General features: G+C 47.2%; 1 protein-coding gene across 20 annotated transcripts in view; it reads right to left on the bottom strand.

Annotated features, from left to right (window-relative positions):
- Positions 1 to 19,996, bottom strand: part of Kalrn (kalirin RhoGEF kinase) — a 615,547-nt gene that overhangs the window by 54,533 nt on the left and 541,018 nt on the right. For 12 of the 20 annotated variants that reach the window (XM_057764996.1, XM_057765000.1, XM_057764994.1 and 9 more), the window contains 6 exons: positions 19,680 to 19,784; positions 15,911 to 16,006; positions 5,408 to 5,538; positions 980 to 1,046; positions 315 to 418; positions 91 to 160 (listed from right to left, as the gene is read on the bottom strand). In XM_057764996.1, coding sequence (XP_057620979.1) covers positions 91 to 160; positions 315 to 418; positions 980 to 1,046; positions 5,408 to 5,538; positions 15,911 to 16,006; positions 19,680 to 19,784 — 573 coding nt within the window. The remainder of the gene's footprint in view (positions 1 to 90; positions 161 to 314; positions 419 to 979; positions 1,047 to 5,407; positions 5,539 to 15,910; positions 16,007 to 19,679; positions 19,785 to 19,996) is intronic. The other 8 variants (XM_057764997.1, XM_057764995.1, XM_057765008.1 and 5 more) reach the window with 3 other exon arrangements.

Here is a 19,996-nt window from a genome sequence, read left to right as displayed (position 1 = left end):
AGAAAACCAGGAAGAACTGAAGAGAGCAGGAGTTTTAGAATGAGTGGGTTGGCACCTGGGGAGACGGGAGACAGCCAGGCTCACACTCACATGTTTAATGAAAAGCTGGGCCAGTCTGTCTTGCTCTTGGATACATTTTTCCAGTTCAGCCAGGAAAAAACTAAAAGGTAAGAGGAGAAGGAAGTCGTACTTCTTGGGCAGACACCATCTCTCAAGAACGAAATGAATGACGGGAGGCTCCCATCAAACACCCTGCTCATCAGATGTGTGTTTGGGGGGGCAGATGCTCCATTCTCGGGTGGCACGGAACTTACTCTTTATGCCAGTCATAAATCTGGTGGATGTTTCCAAACACCATCTTGTCCTTTCCTCGCATATCCTCAGGGACCCCCTTCTCTTCTATTCTCTTCATGAAGCCCTGCACAACAGAGGTGATGTCAGCAGAAGACTTTACAGACAGCGTTCTGGGCCAAGCCCCATCCCTCAGCATCTGTGTCAGCCCACACGCCCGCCATGTGGGGATCTGGAGACAGCACGAGGGTGGCTTCTCCCACTCAACCAGGCCCCAGCTCCCTCTACATACATTAAAATATTTCCTTCTTCCCTTTCTTTCTTGTTTCCTTCCTTCCTTTTTTGAGACAGGGTTTCTTCATACAGTTCTGGCTGTCCTGAAACTTTCTCTGTAGATCAAGCTGGCCTTGAACTCAGAGATCCACCTGCCTCTGCCTCCTGAGTGCTGGGATTAAAGGCATATACCTCCCCCAAACATTAAAATACTTCAAAGAAGAAAATGAAAATCCGCATCCATATTTCGTCTGAATTCTACTATTTTTATTTTCATTCCTGCAAAGCTCCCTAAAGTCCAATATGTACAGTCAATAGGTTAAGGCACCTGGGCCCAGGTAGGATCCAATTTGCTCCTGACCAGGAGAACACAGATTGTACACACACACATACACCCCTGCTGCCATCTGCTTACCTCCACCACAATGCCCAGGTCCTTGACGTAATCCTTCTCAGTCTGCACCAGCTCATTCAGGACAAACCTGAGCAAGAGATAAAGACAGCAAGGTTCCTATTCACTATCAAGCAAGGAATTTCCACTGTTAAGATCACAAGAATGTGATTTCAGAAAACTTAACACAATACCACAGTCAAGACCCTCACATAGCACACTAGAAAGATGCCTTCAGCACACACAGAGATTCATTGATGAGATGAGGGTGCAAGGCTTGGGAGGGCTTTCCCCAGGGGGCACAACAGTCAGGTGAGGGGTGTGTGTGCCCATTACTTTCCTCCCATCCCCCCAAGACAAGGTCTCATATTTCCCAGGCTGCCCTCAATTTCCCTAGACAGCCAAAGACGATCATGAAGTTCTGATCTTCTTGCCTCTGCCTCCTGAGTGCCGGGATTAGAGATGTAGGTTGCACAGCCAGTTTTAAGTAGTGCTGGGTATTGAACCAGGGACTTCGTACATGCAAGGCAAGCGCTCTATGAACAAAGCTACACTCCATCCCCTCTTGCAGAAACACAGGGTGGAAAGAACGATGACCACTTTTTTTTTTTTTTTTTTTTTGCAAACTGAGTTATGAAAGCGTTGAGACCAAGGGATCAACATGAGACTTTTAGTCCTTTCTTTTGGCTCCGTTCTTATCTTAGTAAGAGAAGAAAGACATTTGTGTGTTAACTAGCCTTGAAAGGCTGGGGAGATATTGAGTAAAGCTTCTACAATACATAATCTCCACTTATTCAGGAATGTATCCATGGTAACGGGCCTGGAAAATCCTAAATCAAGGTCAAAGAACCTAGCTGACTGCAAATATTACATGTTCAGAACTTTGAACACAGCATTCCCTATCCCACGATGTGGGACGGATAATGACAAGAGCATTTGCCTTTCTGGGTTCTTTATGAATTACTTTTATGTCCTAGAGCATTTATAACATGCCAGTTACCCCATCTGGGTTTCCTCATGCTTATTACAAGGCAGGGATTGTAAAACCCTATCATCTAGATACTGAGATAAATGGGAAGGTTAGGGAGCTTGTCCAAACCTACAAAGTGAAGAGCAGAGATGGGATTTGAACCTAAGCATTCAGGATCCAAAGACCATCCTTTCCCAGTAATCTACCGCCTAGGGAACAGACCAGCCAGGCCTCTGGCAGCCCTGAGTCTCCACCCAAATGCCACTTCCTTTCTTCAGTTCTGAGAGTCAAACACTGAACAGAAGACACTGTGGTTATGCACAGACCCCCCGAGGTCCTGTGTTTACAGGAGTCCACAAGAGTTTTGCCTGGAGGCACACCAGCACAGTTTATTTTGGCCCAATTGACAGAAGGGATGGCACTCTAAGATGTCAGAGAGGAGTGGTGACTGATACAACCCAGCAAGTGTTCTAACCCAGGAAGCAATTCATCTTCAATGCTTTTCTCCAGAGCGCAGAGAAGTTGCTGAGGTCAGGGCCTCAGAGCACATGGAGGTAGCAAAGAACACACGCTTGCTTTATCAGCGTGCTCAGCACTTCCAGCTGCTTCTCTCCCTCCAACACACGATCCTGTGTTTCAGGCCACAGGAAGGAGCTGGAGAGGGCAAATAGAAGCCTTCAGATGTATCTTTAGCATGGGCCAAGTTACTTCCTGGAAGACAGTGGTAAAAGAAAACCCACAGGAAAATGAGAGTGGGAATTTGGGGCTGGGCTGGCCCTTTGAGAGGAGGGCCAGTGCCCTGTCGCTGGGTACTGATATTTTTATCTTCAGTTGTTTGCTGAGCAATGGAGGTTGTCTTGGTTTTGGAGCCTCTGGGAAAGGGAACTACTGGGAAGATGAGATATCATCAAAGAAGTCTACCTGGTGTAGTGGGGAGCCCACCTAACATCCCAGTACTTGAGAGGCAGGAGAATTAAGAGTTTAGGCCAGCCTGGGCTCCATAACAAGACTCCTTCAGAAAACAAAACAAAACTAGATTGGTATACACGCTTCCCAAGGCACCTCATGACTAACTGGCAAACGAGTTAGAAATAACGCAATTCTTTTCCATGTCCAATCCCTGCAGTAAATGAATGGTATTCTTTGGTCTACCTAAAGTTCTTCCAGCTACATATGGACTTTGTATTAGTTATTTATCTTTTTGGTCTGACTAAATGCCTGAAAAAAGCAACACTGGTGTTCAGCCCAGTTTCCTCTTGCTTCCTTTCCACTCAGTACAGAACCCACACCATGGGATGGTATCACACATGCTTGGGGTCACTTTTCTGCAAGTATCTTCACAGACGGACCCAGAATTGTGTTTCCCAGGGGCTTCTCATTCACTCACGCTGACAGTGAAGGTTAAGCATCTTGTGACTACCCCCTTACATGCTGGTAGGGGATGAGTGACCTTCCACAGAGAATTCTGAGCCTTGGCACTGGCTGGCCCCACTGCTAAGATATTGTTCCTCCATGGCGAGTTCCTTGCCTCTTCCTGTTCTCTGTGCGAGCCCGGAAGAGGTGGTTTCAAACTGCAGCACGGTCTTACCCGTGCTTGATTTTCTTTAGCCTGCTCTGTTTTTTTTTTCTTCTCCAGGTTCCAACCTACTACTTAATTTATTTTGTTTGTCTGATTTCTCCCATTAGAATGTAAACCTGCCACAAGTGAAGATATTCTGTTGTTGCTATTGTTTGTCTTATCCATTGATTTATCCCACTGGCGAGACAGAAGACATGCCCGATGGGCATCTGGTGAGCGAATGGGTGGCCAAAACTGAAGGGCAGCAAGTCCATTCCGAGTGTCTTCCTCCTTCTGGACAAAGGCCACCTGAAATCTTCTTCCCATGTAGCTCTCACTTGGCTCTTTGGTGTCCTCCTGTCATCTGACCGAGCCTCCAAGTCTACACCGCCCTTCTAGCCTCTTAGAGTATTTACAACCGGACACCACTTCATCTGCTCTTTCGTGTTTGCCGTGAAGTCCAGCAGGTTGGCGTGAGGACGTAAACAGTAAGAGACATTCAACAGGCCGTTTCTCAAGGGGATTCAGGATATGGAAAGTGGAGGGTTTGATGAGAATCGGATGAGAGAGAAATGATGGGTTCAGGTGGGTACAGAAGACTAAAAAGCAACAGCGTTTCTAGCTTGTTCTAACAAAATCAAACATCTCCTTTGGATAATGATGTAAGTGCTACTCAGGCCTATTCAGTCGGAGAGACAACTGAAGGCACTGGCTCTTCCAAGGACCACCCATTACCCCACAGGTCACTTTCCTGATAGGAGCTTCACTTCCCTGACATAAGCCGGGCTTCGTCTTGACAAAGGACTGGAACCAGTTCCGGTCCCCTTCCCTCCCCCGCTAGTGTCCCGACCACAGGAGAAGCTGGGGGAGAGCACGTGTTGGACAAGGTCCAGAAAACCTCACTTTGGAGATGATGGCTCATTCACTAAATTCTTAGGACCCTTCTGACCCTTAAAAGGCTCTGGGGGTGAACACAGGTATTAGTTTACATGACATTTGCTCCTCTTCGCGATGCTGCGGTGACAGCCCTGCTTTGAAACCAGGCTCTCGCTAAGATGTTAGCACTTCTGCTTCCAAGGAAACAAAGCCCTAAATGTTTACTCTGCATATCTGCCAGCAGCAAAAGGACTTGGCTTCAGTTATTTCTGCTCATTCTTGTGTCTGTGGCCTGGCGGATGTAAATGAGAAGACCCTTCACAGCTGCCGAAGAACCCATTCTGAGTGTCCCTCACAACCTCACACCCTGAGTTACTTGCAGCTTGCTTCCAGAGGACTCAACTCCAAAGGAGGCAACTTAAGTTCTGGAAGGGTTCTGTTTCTGCTTTGCAGATGTTCAGAGTGGTCCTTACTATCTCAAATACCAGGAGACTGACTCTGCATCAAGATAGAGAGGACTCAAACCTTACACAGCACGTAGGTTTTTACAAGATGTGAATTGCATCTTACCACTAGTCATTCAAAGCAGAGGAGGTTCTTGCACAAGGAAACCTACAAATGGATGTGATGCTCAGGGAGAAGAAGCAGAAATGAGCCCCACCAGGCAGAGAGCCTCTCCTATGCGTCTCTTACGTACTGAACCCGGGGGGGCATCTCTTCAGCCCATCTCCACCAGACTTCTGCCACAGTCAGGGACTCTCTGGTACTGCAGACCCATGGTAACTCCCCCAGTTCTCTGAACCCTATTTCCTTTCAGCATGTTTGACACTTGTCAGTAACAGCTATCTCACAGAATATACCTCCAGCCCAAGCTTCATTAAGATTAATAATAATTATTATTCTTCAAAGTGGCTTGCTGATATCAGTGATGCATTGTACAGACCTGGTCATCTTCTAGAAAGGATGAGAGTAGTAGGCAGACAGCACGGGACCCCTTGGCCGCTGCGCAGCACACACATGTACCAGGGCGGGGTGGAGAGTCACTTACATCCTGCCTCGCAGAGCCTTGGCTTTCTGTTCTTCTTCCAGGTTTCTAGGAGGTGTGGGAGGGGTCATCCCCTCATTCAGGCAGCCTGTGGGGTCCTTCAAGCTCCCCCGATAAGAGCCTCCTTCCAGAGTCTAAAAAGAGAAGGATAAATAGCCTCAGAGCGAGCACTGGTGAGTTATTTGCAAGCTCCATGTCTGTCCAGTCTAGCCACAGGCAATATGAAAACCAACAGCGAAACACTGGGAGATCAGAGACCTCTGCCTTCCTCAGCAGGGAGCTGGTGTCCACAATCAGGGTACACAGAGTATCCGTATGCAGCCAACTGCCCAGACATAATGAAATTGTCATGGCGACTTATCTCTGGGTGAGGGTTCCAGCAGGAAAGCTAACCACTGGGATTCTACACCAAATATGGCATTGGAAAGGGAAACCAGTCGTAGGACCACTTCATGCAAATTGAGAAGCAAAGGGAAGTGACAGGGCTAGGTGGTGGGAATCGTACTTTGTTACATACACGACAATACTTTGGAAGAAGAAAATGAGATGCAGTCAAGAAAGAGCCAGCGGTGGTGGCCTTTTCTAAAAACATCTTTGTTAAGGTTATTTAACAAGAGCTTTCTTTTAGTAATCCTCACTTCTGTTAACCAAGGTGCTACTTAACTAATAAAACAATCAGGAAATGGATTAATATAGTGCTCTAGAAGCAGCTGAGATAAGGACCCTGAGGTCTAGCTCCAGGTCTGACGGCTGCAGTGTACTCTTGCAAGGGACATGAAACTGTCTTGTGGGTCCCTGGGTTTTCAGATCAGATTCTCCATTTTAGCAAACTTTTAAGGAACAGAGATGATACTTGTACAAACGCTAGGAAAAGTTCAAAGTGCCGCACAGGTGAGTCTCTCTCTGTGGCTGGCACTGGTAACAGTGACATACTCAAACTGTAACATACTCAAGTTGTAACTGGCGGTAGGAACATATTCTCCGGGGCCAAACTAACATCTTAACGTATTAAGCTTACTTGCTTAATGTATATTTAGGATCTCATCATATAGGTCTTTGAAGATTTTTTAAAATTAATTTTGGCAGACATCTATGCAATAAATTTTAGTTCCTTTCAGTGCCCGTTACCCCATTTCACCCCCCCCCCCCCGCCCCGCTTCTCTAGTTAAAACTCTTCTCATCTCTGAGTGTGGCTCACAGACAAATAGGGCCATCTCATGAGCATGGGTGGGAGGTTATTTATTTGAGTAGAAGCAACTCAGCAGTGGCTACACCACTGAAGAAAGTGACATCTCTCCCAAGTAACTGTTAATAGCTGTTGGGGACAAGGGCTTCGGAGTCCTTCCCCCTTCATGATGGAATGTTGCTGGGTCTAATCGTGTACAGGTCTTGTGTAGTCGGATTTTTCTTTGAGCTGCCAGCTCACAAATAACAACATAGAGAATTATTATTAATTATGAAAGTTCGGTCTTAGCTTAGGCTTGTCCCGTTAGCTCTTATAATTTAAATTAACCTGATCTTACTAAAATATGTTTTTTTTTGTTTTTTAAAAAATATTTATTTATTATAGATACAATATTCTGTTTGCATATATGCCTGCAGGCTAGAAGAGGACACCAGACCTCATTATAGATGGTTGTGAGCCACCATGTGGTTGCTGGGAATCGAACTTGGGTCCTTTGGAAGAGCATGCAATGCTCTTAACCGCTGAGCCATCTCTCCAGCCCTAAAATATGTTTTAGCATGTGGCTTTTTACCTTTCTTTCATTCTGTATGTCTGCCTCGCTCCATGTCTCATTGGCGCCTCCTCTGCCTTTTGATTATCTCCTCTTCTTCCTTTCTCTCTACAGACGTCCCGCCTATACCTCCCGCCTACGTATTGGCTATTCAGCTTTTTATCGCACAGCGATACACCTTCACACAGCATACAAATAGCCCACCACAGTCTTGTCAGACAGCCATAGTTGCTTTGAATTCATGGGTACAAGAGCCATGCCATGTCTAGAAGACAAGGTTCTGTAAGATCCCGCCCTGTCTTCCTACCCTTCCAGTCTTTTCAACCCCTCTTATGCAGTGTTCCCTAAGCCCGAGAGCTGGGATGTATGTAATGCAAGTACCCTGGGCAAAAAGACCATCCAGTGACACTAAGCATTTGGTTCTGGAGATTGGTAGAAGCAATGCAGAGAGACAGTAATCCTAGAGATCAAGATCAAGGTGGGCACCTATAATACAAGCACGGAAGACACATGTCAGCTACTCAAGGCGCCTGACTATGCCAGCCCCTATGGTATCTAATGGCTTCATTTAGTATTTGGAAACACCAGGCCTAAGACACAAGCCACAGAGATCAAAAAATGCAAAGCGCAGAGGTGGTAGAACAAAGGCTGTGGCTGGTCTGCACTTGGAAGCATCCATCACCGGTTCTCTCAGCTGCTGTATGTCAACAGAAGCCAAACAGAGGCAGGAAAGAACATTCCAGGGAGACGAGACAAAGCAAATGTGGTACCCGGTAGGAGAAAAGATGGAGAATATTAAGACTTGAGTCTTCAAAACTTAATATTGAACAGTGACATTGGCCTTCTCCCTGACTTCCCAAATTGGTAGACTATGCCAAGGGTCAAACACGAATCTGCTGCCAACCCTAGAATTAAAAGTACTGATGGTGTCTTCCAACTTGAGAGAGAGACAACTACTTTCCACTTGACATAAAGGTGTTTACAGAACAAGTAATCAGCCGTGGATGCTGTTATATCCAGAGCAGCAGTATAGGCTAAAAATAAAGAAAGGTCGAGAAGGGTTGAGCTACATTTATAGACACAGGATTCGTAACCTGCTATTAAGGAAATTAGAATGTCTGGTGCTGAGGCCCGACAAGCCAGTGGACAGGCAGCCTTCCAGTACAAGTCCCCTGTGCCATCACCAGAGACAGGCTCCAGCACAGATGGACCCAGCTGGGGACAGATCTGATTAGTGACTTTTACTTCCCATCTCTCTCACTGTCTTGTTGTGGCCTTTGTTCTGCGGCCTGTAGGCTGGTGCCAGGGCCAGCAAGCAGGCTGCTGTCTTCAGGGTGCATGGTACAATCAGCATGGCATGGTCCAATCTGTCTACAGAGTGAAGGGTCTCTAAGGAGCTCAGTGTGCCACACGGGAATATCTGCCTTTCCTGCTTGACTTTCTTTGAGCAAAGAAGGCCGGCTATCTCTTGGAGAGGACTCTGGGCCAGTCAGGAGAGTGTCACAGTGAAAGGGAAATAAAGGACCTGACCTAGTTCTTATGCTGGGCAGCCTGCCTGGAACGAAGGAGCTGGCTCTCTTGCTTATAGTAATTCCAGAGTGACCCCCTATGAGGACCCAGCTGCCTGAGCTAAAGTTGGATACAGGGATCCAGCCTACGGCCACCAGGGTAACTTGTCATCAGTGCTGTCCCCAGGAGGAAAGAGACAGTGGTTGCCAGTCTGTCCCTGTAGTCAAAACTTCTGCCCCACTTGTGGTTCAGGGCCACAGCATCCAGCAGATAAAAGAGAAGTGAACAAGGAAGGAACAATATAAGTTCCAAAGGCTAATCCAAGGTCAGGGGCTAGAAATGCAAAGAGGATTCAAATAGGTGGCTTACAACAGAGGAACTGTCCTGGTGAGTGAACACGTTCCCTAGTCCCTGGGTCTTGGGGCACATGCCCTCGCTCTGCTCCCTGCTCACCCCTCATCACGCAGCATGGCAATCAATGCCTTATTTATACAAAACCAAAAACAATCAAGCATCTACCATATTAAAGGCTGACTACTTGAAAACACTGGAGAAATGAGGCTGAGTAGTAGTCTCAGACCTTCATGATCTACCGCACATTGGGTGTGCTGACAGAAGGACATGGAGGAGAGCAAAAGGGCCAGGCGGCTCCAGAGCGGGAGGGAGAGAGCAGAGAAGGACTTCATGGAAAAGGAGAAGCTCAGTGAGGTTATCCCTGTGATGTTTTGGAGATTGGCCCAGACTCCCCAGGGGTCCCCAGATTCAGGGATGCTCAAGTCTCATATAAAATGGCTTAGTGTTTTCATATAACGTACATTCATTCTCCTATATAGTTAACTAATTTCTGTATTATTTTTAGTATAAAATATAATGTAAATGCCATGTAATGATTGTTACACTGTCTTGCTTAGGGACCAGTGACAAGAAAAAAAAGTCAATACATGCTCAGTGCAGATGCCATTTTTCCCTAAAGATTTCTGATCTGAGCTTGGGTGAAGCCACAGAAGAGGAACACAAAGATGTGAAGGGCTGGCTGTTCTGAGATATTAAGGGGTGGGGTAAAGACTTCGCTGGATATAGCAATGGGAGAGCATTGTGGCAGGGATGGCACTGTGAGAAAGGTCTAGAATCACATGGGGTGAGCTACTAACCTGCAGCAGGTAGAATTGGATGTGTGTGCAGAGGGACTGGCAGAAGACTGTGTTAGTGAGTGGTACATGTGTGTGTGTGTGCGCACACACACATGTGTGCTCTAGTGAGTGGGGAGGGGTGCTGGGGATCAGGGGTGGGTGCGAGCCAGAGAAGGAAGAACTGACTCCACAAGGAATGACGTCCGATCCTGGAGACACACAGATGACTTCTTAAAGAGCCTGTCCGGGGCAAGTAAGCAGGAGAGTAACGTTGGACTTAAGTTTGAGAAAGATCACTCTCAACATTCCAAAGAGCTTTCCAGGTTACAGGAAAATGTTTCTGATGGAACAATAAAGGAGAGCGGGATTTAAATCATAATACTATGATTACATTATTGTCCAAAGGCTCTGACAGAAACACATGAAACCCTAACACTGAATGTATCCAGATGATGAAGATCTGTCTGCTCAGACTCCTGTCATTTTCCAGTTTTTCCTGAATGAGCATATATAAAGCTTTCATTAAGTGTTTTAAAAGGCAAGGCATCCCTATGCCAATCACACAGAGAGATGCCAGACTAAACTCCGGGAGGGACTGGCAGCAGCTGTATAGGCTGGAGGGCCCTTGGAGCATTAATCTTAGCGTGTGGACTCTAAGGAAGACTCCATGCTGGATTTCAAAGCTCAAGTGACTATTCCGTGGCCTCCTGAGTGGAGATCAAGGCTCATCCAATGAGATAACAGGGAAGTCGCTGTCCAGCACCAATCACCACGTCAAACAGTCCCCTCTTAGCTGTTCCTATTATAGAAACGTCTTCGTTACACCCTTAGGATAGTTATTATACATAGGGTGGGAAGAAGCAGAGGTCAGGGGAGAAAACAAATACTGGTCAGTGAGAGCAGAAAGAAAAGGAAACTTCGCATGCTGTGGGTGGGAGTGAAGGGTGGGATGCAGTTCTAAGGAGATGAAAGCTAGGACCATCATACCGCGCTCCAGCTGGGTGTGGTGGCACACACCTTTAATCCCAGCACTAAGGAGACAGAGACAGGCGGATCTCTGAGTTGAGGGCACCCTGGTCTACAGAGAGCTCCAGGACAGTCAGGGCTACACAATGAAACCCTGTCTGAGAAAACAAAACAAAATTCTGCCTTTTGCCACATTATGGATAAACTTGGAGAACCTGATGCCAAGAGAAATAAGCCAGACACAGAGAAGAGAATGTCATATTATCTCTCTTATAAGAAAAAAATTTTTTTTTCAAGAGTCAAGTTTACATGGAGTCAGAGAATGAAATTGAGGCTAGCAGAGGTGGAAGGAGAGGGAGGGGGAGGAAGGGACAACAGAACTCTGAGGAGAAGGGTACAGATGTGTGACCATGAACCGTCCCTGAGATCTAACTCACACCCTGAGGGCTGCACTTAACATCAGGGACCTCTGTCAAACAGATTTGGGTATTCTCGCCACACAGGAAATAACCATGTGAAAGAAATAACAGCCGGGCACTGGTGGTGCACACCTTTAATCCCAGCACTCGGGAGGCAGAGGCAGGTGGATCTCTGTGAGTTCAAGGCCAGCCTGGTCTACAAAGGGAGTTCCAGGACAGGCTCCAAAGCTACAGAGAAACCCTGTCTCGAAAAACCCAAAAAAAAAAAAAAAAAAAAAAAAGAAAAGAAAAAAGAAATAACAGCTGTGGTAACTTGTCTCTTAGTATAGTGAATGTGCATGTGTGAAAAATATAGACTCTCTCTCTGACAAAAATGTATTAGAGCTAAGCCATTCTCACCAGGGTCAGCAATAGAGCATCTATACAGTGAAAAAAACTGAGGTGTGGGATTTCCAGGCAAATTATACTACAGGATGGTGATTTGGGGTTTTAATTTTTGTTATTATTGTTGTTTTGTTTTGTTTTTTGATTCAGGATTTCTCTGTGTAACAGCCCTGGCTGTCCTGGAACTTACTCTGTAGACCAGGCTGGCCTTAAACTCACAGAGATCCATATGCCTCTGCCTCCCTTGCCCCTGAGAAGGACTGGGATTAAAGGCATGTGTTACCACCACCAGGCAGGTTCTGAATTTGTGTTGGAATTCTAACCTTTCCTATTCCGAACCTTACGCATCCTTAACAGAAGGTTGCCGGATGACCCAGGTCCTGAAATATGCACCCCCCAGAAGGGGTATGATGGGCCATTGCTTCATCTCCTCTAGATTCTGAGCTTGTACTAACTCTACAAGGGCTATCAACTAAACAAGTTCATTGATGTAAAGGGACGGCAAAGCACAGACACACACATACCCTGGCCTGAACCACATTCTGCCACAAGCTACTCTGGCTGCTCTCAAACCAGCAGAGACAGAGGGTAGAATCTTGCTGAAGTCAACTTGTACATGTCTCAGTCACCAGGGAGAACAAACCAGAGCTCCCACTGGCCAGCCCTGCTACCTTGGAGGTGGGAGATTATCAAGACGCAGCCACTGGGCCATGAGAGTGGAGTGAGCTGCTAGGGTATGCCAACAAAACAAGCACCAAGGTGGCTTTCTTTCTTAAAGGTTCAGTCCTGTGTAACAGGCAGGTGGCAGAACACACTAGACTATCACATGGCCAGGAAGATATGGCTGCTTAGCCTTGAAGGATGAAACCAAATGGTATCACCTACTAAACTGTAACATTCACCCATGACCATCTACTGGTTGGCAAGTACCAAGTCTCCATATCCCACACTAGGTCTTGGAAGCCAGAGACAACACAGTTATTTTTGATTGCCCAAAGAGCTAACATTTGTAGATGCCTGCTTATCAGTGTGTGAAGCATGGCCGTGTCTATGCCATCACCTTGAGTTAGATTCAGGCCAACAGATTCATCATCATCAGGAGTGCCGAATGACAAGTCATTTCTCTGGGGCTATGCTATCAGTAGGAGCCCAGGACTGAAACCTTCACCTTCTTAGTTCTTTACAAACTTGCTACCAGTCACAGAACCATAGCTACTAAAGAATAAAAAAATTTTATCAAGACTCACATGGGTGAGTGGTGGTGCACGCCTTTAATTCCAGCACTCAGGAGGCAGAGGCAAGCAGATCTCTGTGAGTTCGAGACCAGCCTGGTCTAAAGAGCAAGTAGCAGGACAGCTAAGGCTACACAGTGAAACCCTGGCTTGAAACTCCGCATCCCCACCAAAAAAGACTCACATAAGGAAAGCAGAAAAAGTGTTTCTGGCTCAGAGTTTAAGCGAACCCAGGAAAAGTGGGTTAGCTCTGCCAGGGGAGGTGTGGGCATCCTCTCATGTAAACAGACACCTAGGCTGAAGACAAATCCAGCAAGGAAGAGCGCTGAAGGGTCCATCATGCCCAAGGCTTCCCATGGAGGCTCTCCCGGGATTTATCTGCACTGCAGGCAAGCCTGCAAATCCTACTTTCATTCTCCAATAACAGCTTCTGGAAAGCTGATGGGGAACCATGGTGCAACCATGCCCAAGGGACTGCACTGGAGCAGCCCTGGGACTTAGGGCATGGGAGACCTCGCAGCCCTTGGGTAGAGCTAGGGAGCCAAATGACTTCTAAGCTCAGAATTTGATGCCATTCTTTGATCGTTTAATAGAGAAATGTCTGACAGATTCTGCACTAAAGCAAACTGTAAAATGAAATGAGACTCTTAATTGGAAAGAACTCTGCTGGTTCTTCCTCACACCACATTAAGACAACCGCCTCCAGGTCCAGGTTCTTTCCTCTGGAGCGAGTATCAGACCAACCTTTTCCTTCCCACGGCAGCACTTCAGGCATTGGAAGACAGCCTTCCCCACACGTTTCTCCCTAAACTTAATCTTAGTTTCTTCAGCTTTCATTCACATAACATGGACCACATGGTACAGGCTACTTCCTCCAGGGCCCTTCCAGTTCTTTTAAGGACGTGCTAGATGGCTGCATCTAGAATGAATAGATTACTCATACATAGCTCATCAAGGTGTGGCCGAGCGGCTTGGAGTTCAGTGGCACCATTGACTCTTGACTTTGACTGAACTTTGACTGAGCAAGTCTGAGACTCTATCGTTGACACAAAGGCTCAGCTTCAAGTGACTAAGTGTGTGAGGCCACTGGCTACTTTGACAGCCTCTATGCTGCTGTGCTCCATCAGATAAACCCCAGAACTTTTTAATGAGCTCTTGGACTCTTTCTTTGAAGTGAAAAGCTAATGAGAAATAAAAAGGAATTTATTTTGGAGGTAAAAATGCAACTCCGTGTTCTCAAACATGGCTGAATAGCCTCCGTTTACTGGTGTGCTCCACACAGTGGGTTGCTACAACCCATGGCCGTGCTACAATGGGATGGGAAAGAGAGAAGCAAAGAAACAAATTTTGGTGAGAAAATTCTAAGAAACCAAATCACTACTCCTTCATTTTTTTTCTTAGTATGAGTTTGGTTTCGAGACATCTCTGCCATTGCGGGCTCCAAATAGATCTTCAAAAAGTAATTATTGGTGAGAGAAGTTAATGTTTTTCTTATGGCAAACTCACCGCGGAAAGGACATTTTATTTGGTAGCTGTTTATTGAGAGTCCTGGATTGGGCCTGTGAACTCTGACCTCACCCTGTACCCCCTCCTCTCTGTCTGGGACATTTGCCCCTGTGGGGTATCCCAATAATTTTGCTCACGTCTCTAATACTAGTCCTATTGATCATATAGAGCAGAGCCAACAGTACGAAGGTTAGCAATAGTAAGCAGCGGGGTAAAGGTCACCCCGAATAGAAGCAGATTCGAGTTTTTGGAACAAGTATTTGCGAAGAAGTTTAATATGTATTAATGGAAGGAAAGAGCAAAACCACCTTGAATAACTTATGAGCAGGGGAGAAAGTCGCAAATGCAAACATTCCGCTATTTTAACAATAACAGAGCTATTGCTGATAGCATGAAGTTTTGGGCACTACAGTGAGACTTCAGAGGAAATCTGGCCAGGACTGGTAGGGGGCATCTTTGTGAGAGATGAAACTGGATGGGCCCTGAAGGACTGCTGCCATGCATTAGATAAGCAAAAGTAAGGAGAAAATTCCAGAGAAATGGGGGTGATAGGCACAAAAGTTGAGAGACAATAACAAGAGGGTGACTTCGTAAAGTCAACGCAGTGTCCGCGATAGCCACAGGGAGAGACGACAGGAAAGTGGACGGCCTCCTAGAACTTGCCTTCTCACCCAAACCACCATCTACTGACACCGTTTGTTCTCTGTTCGCAACCATGAGGTGAGGCGGCTGGCCTGGGAGAGGACACGCCACTGTCCTCTAGTCCCTAGGCCGAGGGGAGGAGGGTTAGCGGCGCTGAGTAAGGAGCCTTTCCAGCAGAAGTCTGGTGGAAGAGCAGCGAATTAGTTGCATGAGAATGGCAGGAAAAGCCAAAGAGGTGGACCACAGAGAGAGATAGCAAGATGCTTGGAACTGCTGCCCTGTCGCTTACAATCACAAACATAGGGGGCCAGAGGGACAGCTCCAACAGAGTGATCTGCCTGGGAGGAATATTAGCACACCACTGAAATCCTGAGCCAGCTCAGGCTAATTGCCCTTCCTTCTGGTACTATGATTGGCCCATAAGATAGTCACAGGCTAGACCAGCTGTTTGGGGCTCCTGTTTGTCTTCCCCATGTGACAGAGATACATTCTGGCTCTCTCAATTTCTTGTGGCAAGGTTACTCGCATGCGCCTCAACTCCTTGATTAGCAATGGTCTAATTTCTAAGGCCTGGTAAACTAGAAAGTCTCCGAACAAACCCGCCCGGTTCTTTAGGAATCCACATTCTGTCTCAGCAGCACACAACACTGGCCTCCGGGCTAGCCTGAGACACTGCAGTCAGTGACTGAGTGCCATGTGTTGTGTCTAGGAATCAGCTGCTCAGTTTTCAGCGAAGAGTATTTATTTGCCTTGGAAACTCTCCATGTTTCATTTACCTCAACCATAAAGGCCTCGTTGAGTCCCTGCACCAACCCTACAGAAAGCTGAAAAGGCTCCTGGGGCATTTTTCTGAAGCCACCATTACACGAAATTATGCTATAGGAGGAATGAGTGAAATTAGGACACGGCTGACTGATTTGAGGCCCTGGACGCCACACGAGGTGAGACGTGACACAGAGCGGCCTCCGGGATGCCCACTTACCAACTTGCTTTTGACCAGCTTTTCTATGGCACTGACAAGGTCGGCAGCAGTGGGTACGTCAGTGGAAGCCTGCCGGGCTGCTAGTAGAGAGGAGGACTGTAAGACACCGGACAGCAAAAGAAAAGCAGATTAGCCAGAAAAGAGGAACAGCAGTTAGGAAGCAAAGCAGACAGTCCAAAGTGCGAGGCAGGCTAGGAAAGTACAGCTCCGTGTTCAGAGGACAGAGACGACAGAGGGAGACGGGGCGGGGTCGGGAGGGCAGTCGGGTATAGGTAGGTCTACAGACCCCTTGTCAAAGTACTGGGCCTGGTTCTCCTTTGAGGCTGAGGGGAGCGGTCATTGACTCCCCCAGGAAACTCACAGGTAAGGGCTATGCAGACTGACACCAGGGCATGGGGAACTGCTCTGGGGAGATCAGGACTTCAGCCTTTTGTGGTAGTCCATTGCTGTTCCATGATCTGGGAGGTATGGGCTATTCCAGCCTCCCATGTCCATGTCTATGAAAGAGATAAAGTCCGTGTTTTGCTACAGCCTTAGCAGGGGATCATCACTGTGTGTCAAGCAAGCTGGACACCTCTCCTCGTATCTTTTTCCTCTCTTTCCCTCCCATTTACACACCCACACTCATGCACACATGCACACACACACACACTCACACAAGCAAGGCACTGATAAGACTCTCAAAAGTAAGTATTAAAAGGAGTTGTGTCCATGCTGGGGTTCCCAGAGACTACCCTGCTCACGTCAAAGGGAGCCTCAACTACAGGCCTCTCTGTGTCCCTCCCGTGGACCAGTGGCAAGGCTTCGTGTAGTGGCTGTTTGTACAATGGCTGGGTATTCCTCCCACACACGGAAGGACCGTTCTTGTTTATTAGTCTGCTTGGTTTCTCCTTCTTCCATCCCAGTGATGTTCCCAGGCTGGGCCATGAGGGAAATGACTGTGGGCACAGGAAGAGCTACGTCCTGGGCTTGACCAGGCTTCACTCTTCCCCGTCAGGTTGGGGAAGAGTTTCAAAAGGGCTTTTAATGGCACTGGGATGTGTCTCTACTGCATGTACTGGCTGCTTGGGATCCTATTCTCTTTGGATGTATGTATACCTTGCTCAACCTAGATGTAGTAGGGAGGGCTTTGGACTTTCCACAGGGCGGGGTGCATTGCCCTCTCTTAGGATTGGAGGGGGAAGGGGTGGGAGGGGTCTGAGGAGAGAGTGGGAGGGGAGTGGGAAGAGGGGAGGGAGTGGAAATTTGAATTGGTATTTTTATGTTAAGCAATTAAAAAAAGGCCTTTTTCTTTAATAAATAAGTAAGTAAATAAATAAATAAATAAATAAAAAGGCCTTTTAAGTCTTTGCTTCTAAGATTGGGGGAGATCAAATACATGCAATTAAGAAAGACAACGCTACTTTTTTCCCCCATCTTTTGGGAGAATGCAGGAAAAATTTCTTGGTTTGGAAAATAGAGTTTCCATCTTTGATTTAGTAATCCTACTTCTGGGAACTCCTTCCAGGGTCAGATGTGAGAAGGACAGACATGGGATCCTATTCAGGGATCCTCAGGGCTGTTACTCAGAGGTACAAAGACCGGAAACACCTGAGGCTGTCCCACAAAGGGCCGGTCATGACAGTCACGGAGCATAAAGTCAGCGCAGTATTCTCGGCTACTGACATTACAGTTACACAGGTAAAAACTAAACAAAGCCGGACTAGATAAAGCACCAAACACGTCACACACATAGTGTAAGTGGGAAGCATCCAGACATGGAGGACTAAGCAGTCAGACATTAAATGGCTGGACTTTAAGAAGTTCCTGCCAGGGCTGGTGGGGGCATACCTGGAATCCTTAACACTCAGTAGGCGGAGGCAGAAGGACTGTGGCAAGTTCAAAGCCAACCTGGTCTACAAAATGAGTTTCAGGCCAGCCAGAGCTACATAGTGGGACTGCCTCCAAAAAACAAAACTGTTTTAATAAATCCAACCCTATTTGCTAGGAGTACTGAGACTTATCCCAATCTCGATTATTCCAACAAAAACTAAGTGCACTAAACTCAAACAAGCCAGTGTGGGGGACAGAGTTAATACGTCTAAAATGGGACAGCTGCAATGCACTGTGTGTGACAAAGAAAAGGACCACATAGATGCCTGGGGCAACCAGTTAAAATTTATCCAGGAACTACTTCACACACATTCACCCCCAACAAACTCTTTGAGGGGACTAGGAGAGGGTTCATGACCTTTCTGTTTTATGTAGGCAATGCAACCAGAGAACTCTGCCCTTTCCCCATTCTCTCTCTCTCTCTCTCTCTCTCTCTCTCTCTCTCTCTCTCTCGCTCGCACTGTTCATAGGATGTTTTACAAGGTGGGTGGATGAAGCCAGTAGGCGAGTTCCCATGAAGGTGAAAAGCTGTCGTCTCTGCCTCCGGGAATCTCTTCGGGCACAATGGCATGCTTCTGTTGTTTTATTTCCCGGTGCCCCAGAGTCAAGAGGCCTCAGAATCTAGGGTCTAAACATCTCTGTAGAAGGGGACACAACTGTGTGCTTCTTAGGGTAAGTATTACAGCAGGCCACCACAGCTTAATCCCTGGTTGTCCCTCTAGCCTACAGAGGAAGACCTTGAGTAACTACGGGTTAACAACCAAATGCTTAAAAACACTGGAACACCCAGAAGCAGAGCCTAGGACAAGTTTGACCCTCTCTACGCTTGGCCTGCAGACTGACTCAAAGGAGGCTTTCCCAGTACAGAGCACAGGACAGAATACAGTAAGAGCCAGTAACAGTCAGGCCAGCTGCCACTACCTTTACAAAATGACACTCTGGAAGAAAACGGGAAGCACAACCCAGTGCTGGAACTCCCACATCGAGGACCAGAGTCACAAGTAGAAGCCACTATATAAGAAGGCAAGAAAAACCCAATGGAGCCCAAAGCATGGCTGTAAGGAGAGCAAGGAGCGACCACACAATAGAAGCTCCAGTTGGGCGTGGTAGCCCACGCCTTTACTTCCGGCATTAGGGGGACAGGGGCAAGTAGAGCGCTGTGAATTTGGGGCCAGCCTGATCTACATAGTGAGTTTCTGGCCAGAAAAGGCTACACAGTGAGACCCTGCATCAAAAGAACAAAAAGCAAGCCCACGTTCCAGGTCAGCGCCTGGGAGGCAGGGCCACTGGAACCGAGTTCTGCTCTAGTACAAGCAGAATGACCTAACCGCCTGGGCGTGTTACTGGGCACGAACTTTTCCGATACCAGCGAACAGGGCATTTTACAAAACAAAGGGCTGTGGCAACAGGGCACGCTTCACTTTTCCATGCTAGACGACACCCTTCCACTGCCAGCATCTCTGCCCCGCATGCCAAGATGGCAGTTTTAGTGACACTGGCTCTGGCAGAAGGGACTGCAATTCGACCTTTAGAGCTGACAGCAGAAGACAACTAAAGCACAGGTTGTACGTCAGGCGTCACCCAATGATTGACACCTGAGCCCTCACAGATCCCTTGGAGACAACCAGTTGCTTTTGGCATCTGCAGCCTGCAGATGCAGTACCATGACCGTCTCTCAACAGCGTGTGATCCCAGGCAGATTCCTGCTTTAACCAATATCTTTATGTATCACTCAGCTACCCAGAACAAAGCCAAGCCTCGGTAATTATGAGAGAGGACATCTACTAACCAACAGCACCTACGTCCCTGTGGGTTCTCTAGGGAAGGCGCTGATGGGGAGGGCAGCGCTGTTCCAATCTCACAGACTCAGGAAGAGAAATCTCAGCAGGGCTCCTACCATCTCGTCCTGGGTGGGGTCGTTGTCGAAGATCTTCATGGGCGGAGGAAGGGGCGTGTGTGACTCTTCATCTGGCTCATCTTCGCCCCAACCCTTCTTGCTCTTCTAGAACAAAAGAACGCCATTAGGTACTGCTACATCAATAAAAGACGCCAATAGTTCAGGACTTGACATTATTGGGAAGAAATGCAAAGGGAGAACGTTTGAAGACTAACCTTTAAACTAATTTCCCCCTTCTCTCCCACTCCCACCCTTTTTCTCCTCAAGTGTCCAGGCTGGTCTCGAACTCATGATCCTTGTGTCAGCCTGCTGGGTAC

Source organism: Chionomys nivalis, chromosome 3 (genome assembly GCF_950005125.1).
Source record: "Chionomys nivalis chromosome 3, mChiNiv1.1, whole genome shotgun sequence".
In the NCBI taxonomy this organism is placed as follows: domain Eukaryota; kingdom Metazoa; phylum Chordata; class Mammalia; order Rodentia; family Cricetidae; genus Chionomys; species Chionomys nivalis.
This window is presented reverse-complemented; position numbering and strand designations above follow the sequence as displayed.